Genomic DNA, 10,274 nt, shown 5'->3' on the forward strand with positions numbered 1-10,274 from the left:
TGCAGCCGTCATCGTTGTTTGGCGGGTCCGGGCTGGATTTGAACCTGCCACCTTAGGTGTATGTGGCTGGCGCCTTAGCCACTTAAGCCACAGGCGCCGAGCCAAACTCTTGGGCTTTAAGTGACTCTCTTGCCTCAGCCTCCCAAGTAGCTGGGACTATAGGCGCCCACCACAACACCCTGCTATTTTTTTACTTTTTAGAGACAGTGTCTTACTCTTGCTCAGGCTGGTCTCGAACTCCTGAGCTTAGGCAATCTACCTTCCTTGGCCTCTCTGAGTTCTAGAATTACAAGCATGAGCCACCATGCCTGGCCAGTACAGAAGGTTGTTTGACAGGTTTATTGAGATATAATTCACGTACCGTACAATTTACTCATTTAAGGTATCCATTCATTTTTTGTATATTACATTTTATTTTTTTTAAGTTATGGCAAAAAATATAACCTTTTAACCTTTTTTTCTTTTCTTTTTTTGTTTTTTGAGACAGAGTCTCATTATGTCACCCTTAGTAGAGTGCCATTGCATCATAGCTCACAGTAACCTCCAACTCCTGGGCTTAGGTGATTGTCTTGTCTCCGCCTCCCAAGTAGCTGGGACTACAGGAGCCCACCACAATGCCTGGCTATTTTTGTTGTTCTTGTTGTTGTCGTTGTTGTTTAGCAGGCCTGGGCCGGGTTCGAATCCACCAACCCCAGTGCATGTGACCAGCACCCTAACCACTAAGCTACAGGTGCCGAGCCCTTTTAACCTTTTAACTTCTTTTTTTGTAGAGACAGAGTCTCACTTTCGTGGCATCATACAGCAACCTCCAACTCCAGGGCTTAGGCAATTCTCTTGCCTTAAGCCTCCCAAGTAGCTGGGACTATAGGTGCCCACCACAACACCCAGCTATTTTTTGTTGCAGTTTGGCTGGGGCCAGGTTCGAACCCGCCACTCTCGGTTTATGGGGCCAGCGCCCTACTCACTGAGCCACAGGTGTCGCCCAGGGTTTTTTGATTTTTTAAAATCATTTTGGCAGGCTCGGTGCCTGTGGCTCAAATGGCTAAGGTGCCAGCCACATACACCTAAGGTGGAGGGTTCGAATCTAGCCTGGGCCCACCAAATAACAATGATGGCTGCTACCAAAAAATTGCCAGGTGTTGTGGTGGGTGCCTGTGGTCCCAGCTACTTGGGAGGCTGAGACAGGAGACTTGCTTGAGCCCAGGAGTTGGAGGTTGCTGTGAGCTGTGATGCTACAGCACTCTACCCAGGGGGACAACTTGAGGCTCTGTCTCAAATAAATAAATTAATAAATAAAATCATTTTGGCCATTTTGGCCTAAGAGATGAGGTCTTACTATGTTGCCCAGTCTAAAAACTACTAGGCTCAAGGGATCCTCCCACCTCAGTCTTCCTAGCTGGGACAGCAGGCATGCAGATCTACTCCTGGCTTCCTTTCAACAATTTTTAAGTATACACTCAGTGGCGTCAATTCCATAGTATTGTATAACCATCACCTAGTATAGCAGCTTTTCATTTAGATTTGGTCAGATTTATTAATCTGCATGATTGATGCTCAAAGCTATTCTTCTAAACCATATTTTCCTCTAATTTTTAAAAAGTTTTGTTTTTTATTCACATGGTTTGTCTGCCTGGGGGGACGGGTTCTGTGTTTGAGTCTGTTTCTGGACTGTTCTGTTTTGAATTATTTGTCTATCACTACCCCATCCCCATACTGAACATGAGGAACTGTATTCCAGGGTCGCGGAACATGAGGAACTGTATTCCAGGGTCACGGCCTTAGGAAGGTTGAAAACCACTGCCTTAGCGAGATTTGATGTCACCTCAGTACATCTTCCTCTGCTCGTCATTTGTTTGCTGTCAGGCTCTTTCCTCTCTCAAGCTGGGCCCTTAAGCAGCGTATCCCTGTGCAAAGTCTACTGGTAGCTGGACTCAGAATGAGGGAGAGGAGGAAGAAAATAGAAAAATGTAGGAAAATGGTAGCCCTCATGTCACTGTCTTCTGTTGAATTTATACCATGGATGGATACAGCACTAGAGCTTCATTTATCTTATTTGATTTTTTACGGCACAGACTCAGAGAGGTAAAATACGTGTGATTCCACCCCCAGGCCGGCTGACCTAAAGCTGTGCCCTCTACCTCCCCACATGGCAAGAACGTGACTTTAGAGCTAGATTCCCTGCGCTCTTACTCTGTCAGTATGACCTTGGGCTAACTACTTAATCAGTCTGGGTACTATTCCGTCCTTTGCAAAGGTTTGTGACCATTTCTATGGAACTTTTACAAGGGTTAAGTAGGTTAATATATGTAAAGTGCTTAAAATAGGCCTGGTATGTGAGAAGTGCTAGTCCTTTTTTTTTAATTCACATAATTTTGAAGGAAGAGAAGTGCTGTTCTGTGCTATTCTAAGCCACAAGAGCTGGAGAAGGAGGTAAAGTCTGTAAGGCTTGTCTCACCGTCTGTGGTCTGTAGGTGGCAAGTTCCCCTGGGGAGCTGTCCTTTGCTACCCTTCAGTGTGGTGCCTTGGCCAGACTGTGGGCTCTGACAAGGTTAGGCTGGTATCTTACTTTTACTACAACTGACTGGATTGCTCAGGGAGTTATTTAGCCTCTCTGAATTAATTTGCCCCTTCAGATGATAATACAATCCCATGTTTCTCCTCTGCCTCCTGAAGAGACCTCTCCCACCCCCACGGCAGCATCCCACCTTCTTTTTCTTTTCTTTTTTGTAGAGACAGAGTGTCACTTTATCACCCTCAGTAGAGTGCTGTGGCGTCACAGTTCACAGGAACCTCCAACTCCTGGGCTTAGGCAATTCTCTTGCCTCAGCCTCCCAAGTAGCTGGGACTACAGGCGCCTGCCACAATGCCTGGCTATTTTTTGGTTGCAGTTCAGCCAGGGCTGGGTTTGAACCCGCCAGCCTTGGTATATGGGGCCGGCGCCCTACTCACTGAGCCACAGGTGCTGCCCAGCATCCCACCTTCTTGCAGCCTGAGGCTTCTGCTCATCAGTAAGTCTTTCCCCTCAGCTATTCCATGGGCACCAGGTTTCTTTTTTTCTTTTTTTTTTTTGGAGACAGAGCCTCAAGCTGTCCCCCTGGGTAGAGTGCTGTGGCATCCCAGCTCACAGCAACCTCCAACTCCTGAGCTCAAGCGAGTCTCCTGCCTCAGCCTCCCAAGTAGCTGGGACCACAGGTGCTCGCCACAACGCCTGGCTATTTTTTGGTTGCAGCCGTCATTGTTGTTTGGCAGGCCTGGGCTGGATTCGAACCCTCCACCTTAGGTTTATGTGGCTGGTGCCTTAGCCACTTGAGCCACAGGCGCCGAGCCGGGCACCAGTTTTCTTACAAATCACAGTGTCCTCATTTCTTCCTTTTGCCCCTTAGCTCCATTTCCTTTGCACACAGAAAGATGGTCTGTGGCTGCTGTTTTCATTCATTCTTTCATCCTCCGCCATCAGGCCTCCCTGCTATAATTCAAAGACCTTCATATTTATCCCCTTACATTTTTGTTTTTTAGAGGTAAAGTCTTGGGGCGGTGCCTGTGGCTCAGTGGGTAGGATGCTGGCCCCATATACTGAGGGTGGCGGGTTCAAACCTGGCGCTGGCCAAACTGCAACAAGAAAATAGCCGGGCATTGTGGCAGGTGCCTGTAGTCCGAGCTATTTGGGAGGCTGACGCTAGAGAATCGCCTAAGCCAGTGGTTCTCAACCTTCCTAATGCCTTTAATATAGTTCCTGTGGGTGGCGACCCACAGGTTGAGAACCACTGGTCTAAGCCCAAGAGCTGGAGGTTGCTGTGAGCTGTAACACCATGGCACTCTACTGAGGGCGACAAAATGAGACTCTGTCTCTAAAAAAAAAAAAAAAAAAAATAGAGGTAGAGTCTTACTTTATTTCCCTTGGGTCACAGCAACCTCAAACTCTTGGGCCCAACCATCGTCCTCTTGACTCAGTCTCCTGAGTAGCTGGAACTAGAGGTGCCCGCCACAATGCCCAGCAATCTTTAGAGATGGAGTCTTGCTCTTGCTCAGGCTGGTCCCTTACATTTTTTTGATAAACTTCAATTGGCCAGCAGGTGACTTCTCAGTATCTGACACTGCTGTGCCCCCACTCTTCTTTTAACTGTACTGCCCCCCTTCTCCTCACGTGTAAATCCCACTGCTCCTTCAGTGCCTGGTTCTTTCCTAGCCAGACTGACTTCCTGTGTCAGGTTCGTTCATGCAGCAAAGCCTTCCTACCAAGCATCTGCTCTGTGCCAGGGAGCTTAGTCCTTAGGAGATGGACAGGGAACCAGCACTCTCACCTGTAAGTAAGTGACAGCAATACTGGAACAAAATGACAAGACCAGTAGCAGTATTTTATCAGTGTTCAAAGTTCATCACATTTTTAAAAGTCAGGGAGACTAAACATTTAAAACATTTCAAATACATCGACGCACACATTACACAATGTCACTCTCACTGCTGATAGTCAGGCTGCTACTTCCTGTAACCTCAGTCTTATCGCCTGCTGGACATGACAGCTGCCACCTTCTCTGATGTAGCTAGTTTTTTTGGGCTTTAGCGACATCCTGCTCCACCGACATCCTGGTCCCGAGTGTGACTTTTGGGACCATCACCTCTAGGCAGCTCTCCTACCTTGGCTGGAAGTTCCTCTTAGAGAAATTCTGATTTCTCCCCCTGCCAACCCAGGATAGAGGGCTCCATCTTTGTGCTAATTTCCCCCTTTGGGAGGGATGGGGGCTAGAAGGGAAGGGGAATTGGAGAGAGACTAGAGAGAAAATGTGAATAGAATTGCTGAACTGTGTCTGAAGTAATGGTATTATAACCATCAAGTAATTGCCCTTTGTACTTGAAAATGGCACGACATACCAGAATACTGAAAACTGGTGCCATCACTCACAATGCTTTGTGATTGAGAGGTTGGGCCTCTCTCCCAGCCTAAGGATAGCATGATGACTGATGCAATAGAAGAGGATGGGGAGGAAGAGGCAGCATTAGTGATGTTTGAGTTGAGTCTTGCAAGGTGAGATGGGGTTGTGGGACGGGACAGCAGTGCTACCGTGACTGGAAGGTATAAGCGGTAAAGCTAAGTCCCATACGGGAACCAAATATTGATAAATCTTTTTCTTAAAAAAAAATTTTTTTTGAGACAGTCTCACTATGTTTCCCTCAGTAGAGTGCCATGGTGTCACAGCTCACAGCAACCTCAAACTCTTTTGGGCTTAAATGATTCTCTTGCCTCAGCCTCCCAAGTAGCTGGGACTACAGGTGCCCACCACAAGCAGTTGTCATTGTTGTTTAGCTGGCCTGGGCTGGGTTTGAACCTGCCAGCCTCGGTATATGTGGCTGGCGCCCTACCCACTGAGCTATTCTGTCTCCCTACCTAGAATGCTGGCATCATCTTAGCTCACCGCACCCTCAAACTCTTGGGCTCTAGTGATTCTCCTGCCTCAGCTTCCTGCGTAGCTGGGACTACAGGTGCCCACCACAGTACCCCACTAAGTTTTCTATTTTTAGCAGAGACAGGATCTCACTTTTGCTCAGGCTGATCTTGGATTCTTGACCTCATGCAGTCCTTCCACCTTAGCCTCCCAGAGTGCTAGGATTGTCGGCTTGAGCCATTGCACCTAGGCCCTTTACTGAACTCTTTTATATACTTCCTATACTTTTTTTTTTTTTTTTGTAGAGACACAGTCTCACTTTATCATCCTTGGTAAAGTGCCATGGTGTCACAGCTCACAGCAACCTCCAACTCCTAGGCTTAGGCGATTCTCTTGCCTTAGCCTCCCAAGTAACTGGGACTACAGGCGCCCAACATAACACCTGGCTATTTTTTGTTGCAATTTGGCTAGGCCAGGTTTGAACCCCCAACCCTCGGTATATGGGGCTGGCATCCTACCCACTGAGCCACAGGCGCTGCCCTATATACTTTCTATACTATGCTAAATAGGATGTCCTTGTGTCAACAAGGTGTCTCTCCCTTTTTGTTTGTTTGTTTTTGGTTTTGTTTTTTTAGAGACAGAATCTCACTTTATTGCCCTCAGTAGAGTGCCGTGGTGTCACAGCTCACAACAACCTCCAACTCCTGGGCTTAGGGCCAGGCATCCTCAAACTACGGCCCACTGCCACATGCGGCTCGCCGCCACATGCAGCCCGCCTAGGACATTTATCCCGCCTGCAGGGTGTTTTTGCTGCCACTACCTGTCCTGCTTAGCAGCTGACTTGTCCCAGGACCCGCAGTCTGGCCCTGCAACGGTCTGAGGGACAGCGAACTGGCCCCCTGTTTAAAAAGTTTGAAGACCCCTGGTTAGGTGATTCTCTTGCCTCAGCCTCCCGAGTAGCTGGGACTACAGGCGTCCGCTATAACAGCCGGCTATTTTTTTGTTGCAGTTTGGCCGGGGCCGGGTTTGAACCCACCACCCTTGGTGTATGGGGCTGGCACCCTACTCACTGAGCCACAGTTGCCACCCTGTTTTTTTTTTTTTTGTTTTTTTTTTGTTTTTGAGACAGAGTCTCATTCAGTTGCCCAGGCAAGCAACTACTGTTAGCCTAGCTCACAGTAACCTCAGATTCCTGAATTCAAGTGATCCTCCTGCCTCAGCTTCCAAAGTGACTGGGACTATAGGACCTGGCTAATTTTTTATTTTTAGTAAAAACAAAGTCTCATTCTTGCTTAGCTTGGTCTCGCTGATCTCATACTCCTAAGCTCAAGCAATCCCCTGTCTCGGCTTCCCAGATGTTAGGATCAGAGGCATGAGCCACTGTGCCCAGCCTCAACAAGGTGTCTTGATAAATCATTAAGTAGGTAGAAGTTTCTCTTCCCCATTAGAAGGCAAGGCCTGAGAGTTGGGAACTTGGTCTTTTGTCCTTTTGAAGTCTCTTGATGCCCTTTGTACTGGGCATGACACATGAAATGCAGCTTGGTCACCTTCATTCCTTTTTCTTCCTGTAGTTTGGTGCAAGCAGAATACTGGCATGACCCCCTAAAGGAGGATGTATATCGCAACCACAGCATCTTCTTGGCAGATATAAATCAGGAGAGGGTAAGTGTCCAAACCAGGCTCTCAAAGTTGTGCTTTTTTATTCTATTCACATCATCATAACCAAATCAGCAGTGACATTTGACCCAAACTGTCCTGGGCAGAATCTGGGAAACCGAAGTTCTGTGATTTGGGAGGCAGTGCTTCTGAGATTTGGTACCTTTTAGGGCTATTGAAATTCACTTGGCTTTCTTCCCTTAAGTTCTTTCCCTTTCCTAATGTTGAAGCAGGATAAGCCCAGTAAGTTGCTGATGGCCTAAGTGGAAACTCATAGCTGCTTTTAAGGAGGAAAGTTTTCCTGACTATTTTGGTCTATTTGGGGGCAGACTTTCTCAAAAGAGAGATTTGCCCATAAGAGAGACTATAGAGGGCGCTGGGTATGTCCCAGATACAAGCATAGTTTGGGAGGTTCTGGTCAACTAGATGGCTCAATTTATATTAGGCTCATCTGAAGAGTTTTTTTGGGGGGGGCGGGGGCGTGGTTCTTTTTGGGCCTTTTTTTTTTTTTTTTTGCAGTTTCTGGCCTGGCCTGGGGTTGAACCCGCCACTTCTGGCATGTAGGGCTGGCATCCTACTCCTTTGAACCACAGGTACTGCCCAAGTTTCTTTTTGTTTTCAAACAAAAGGTTTTGCCTTGGTACCAGTAGCACAGTGATAATGGCACATGCCACATGCAGTGAGGGTGGCGGGTTCAAACCCGACCTGGGGACTACTAAACAATGACAACTGCAACAAAAAAATACCTGGGTGTTGTGGCAGGTGCCTGTAGTCCCAGCTACTTGGGAGGCTAAGGCAAGAGAATCACTTAAGCACAAGAATTTGAGGTTGCTGTGAGCTGTGACGTCATAGCAACCCAGGACAACATAGACTCTATCTCAAAAAAAAAAAAAAAAAAAAATTGAAAGGGAAAAAAACAAAAATAACACAGAATAGTATAGCAGAACCACTCAGAATTTGCAGTTTATTTTTGCCTTGGCTTTCTCTGACTAGATGCCTTTTGCCTCTGTGGATGCCTGTGGAAAGTGGTGACAGTCATGGTTGCACCTATATGCCGTGTTTGTGGCATCTCAGTCAGATAGGATGGTAAGAAAAGGCTGTACAAGGTATATCCTGGGCACGAAGCTGAAAAACAGCCCAACCTACAGGGAAGAAACACAGTGGCCCAGGGTCAGAGAGACCAGAGCATTGAAAGGCTTTAACCCCCTGCTGATGTCTAATGGTAATGACCCTGAGGTGCTGTTGGCCTTTCTTCCAGGGTGTCAATGAGTCCTACAAGAAAAACCTGATGGCCCTGAAGAAGTTTGTGATGGTGAAGTTCCTCAATGATTCCATTGTGGACCCTGTAGAATCTGAGGTAAGATACTACTTAGGCTGAGCAATAACATACCTAGCAGCCAAAAAGAAAAAGAAAAAAAAAGATACTATTTGTTAGAGTAAATGGCATTAAAATAATAGCTGCCTGCTGGAGAAAACACTTTCAATTCTTTCTACCAGCTTTTGTATAGAATAGGATTCTTCACCTGAGGTCCATAAATGGGACACAGGTTTGTTATTCTCTACCCCCACCCTAGAATTTGTATACAAAATTATATAATTGCATGCTCCAGGGAAGGGTTTATCATTTTTTTTATATTAGAGATAGAGTCTCCCTTTGTCACACTTGGTAGAGTGCTGTGGCATCACAGATCACAGCAACCTCCCTCTCTTGGGCTTAGGCGATTCTCTTGCCTCAACCTCCCGAGTACCTGGGACTACAGGTGCCCGCCACAACTCCCAGCTATTTCTTTTGTTGTTGTTGAAGTTTGGCCAGGGCCAAGTTCGAACTTGCCACCTCGGTATATGGGGCTAGCGACCTACTCACTGAGCCACAGGCGCCATCTGGGTTTATAATTTTTTTTTTTTTTTAGAGGCAGAGTCTCACTTTATTGCCCTTGGTAGAGTGCTGTGTCGTCACACAGCTCACAGCAACCTCCAACTCCTGGGCCTAGGCGATTCTCTTGCCTCAGCCTCCCAAGTAGCTGGGACCACAGGTGCCCACCATAACACCCAGCCATTTTTTTGTTGCAGTTTGGCTGGGGCTGGGCTTGAACCTACCACCCTTGGTATATGGGGCCAGAGCCCTACCCACTGAGCCACAGGCACCACCCCTGGGTTTATAATCAGTCTTCAGAGCGCTAGACCTAAAAGATCTTTTTTTTTTAATAATTAATTTTATTTATTTTTTAATTTTTTTTGACACAGTCTTACTATGTCACCCTGGGTGGGACACATAGGTAGACGTCACAGCTCCCAACAACCTCAAAGTCTTGGGCTTAACCCTGGTTAGGACGCACAGGTAGGCATCACAGCTCATAGCAACCTCAAAGTCTTGGGCTCAAGCGATTCTCTTGCCTCCGCCTCCCAAGTAGCTGGGACTACAGGCACCCACCACAACACCTGGCTATTTTTTTTTTTTTTGTAATTGTTGTTGTTTAGCAGGTCCCAGGCTGGGTTCAAACCTGCCAGCCTCAGTGTATGTGGCTGGCACCCTAACCACCGAGATACGGCGCTGAGTCCCCCAAAATCTTTAGAATCACCAGTCTAATCTATAAATTTCTAAGCTAGGCATTCAAGGTCTGCCTTGATCTGACTTCAGCTTGTATTTCCAGCCTAATCTCCCTTCACTACCCACTTCATACACTCTGATCAAGCCATACTGTGCTACTTGTAATCCTCAAACTTGGCATGTGCCTTTTCTCTTGTATGCCTTCCTTCCCTGGCTTCCCCATCTGACAAGCTTCTATTTATGTCAAGGGCAAAACTCAATGTCACTTCCTTCAGAATGCCATGTTCCTTCAAAGCAAAATTTGCTCACTTTTATAGACTCATCAGCCTCTGTTAGAACACTCATCACATGTCAGGAGTTGGCAAACTATGGCCAACAGACCAAATATAGCTTGCTTTACCTATTTTTATATGGCCCACAAGCTAAGAATGGTTTTTATATGAGCTGAAAGACTATTTTGACATGTGAAAATTATATGATATTTAATTTCTTTATCCCTAAGTAAGATTTCCTTTTTTTTTTTTTTTTTGGCTGGGGCCAGGTTTGAACCTGCCACCTCCAGTATATGAGGTCAGCGCCCTACTCCTTGAGCTCCCCCCCCTTTTTTTGAGACAGTCTCACTTTGTCACCCTCGGTAGAGTGCTGTGGCATCATAGCTCACAGCAAACTCAAACTCTTGGGCTTAAGTG

General features: G+C 46.7%; 1 protein-coding gene across 1 annotated transcript in view; it reads left to right on the forward strand.

Annotated features, from left to right (window-relative positions):
• PPT1 (palmitoyl-protein thioesterase 1) overlaps positions 1-10,274 on the forward strand; it is a 40,594-nt gene that overhangs the window by 25,385 nt on the left and 4,935 nt on the right. The window contains exons 6-7 of the mRNA XM_003798985.3: positions 6,953-7,043; positions 8,296-8,394. Coding sequence (XP_003799033.1) covers positions 6,953-7,043; positions 8,296-8,394 — 190 coding nt within the window. The remainder of the gene's footprint in view (positions 1-6,952; positions 7,044-8,295; positions 8,395-10,274) is intronic.

This window comes from Otolemur garnettii, unplaced genomic scaffold (genome assembly GCF_000181295.1).
Source record: "Otolemur garnettii isolate 467f Iridium unplaced genomic scaffold, OtoGar3 scaffold00144, whole genome shotgun sequence".
In the NCBI taxonomy this organism is placed as follows: Eukaryota; Metazoa; Chordata; class Mammalia; order Primates; family Galagidae; genus Otolemur; species Otolemur garnettii.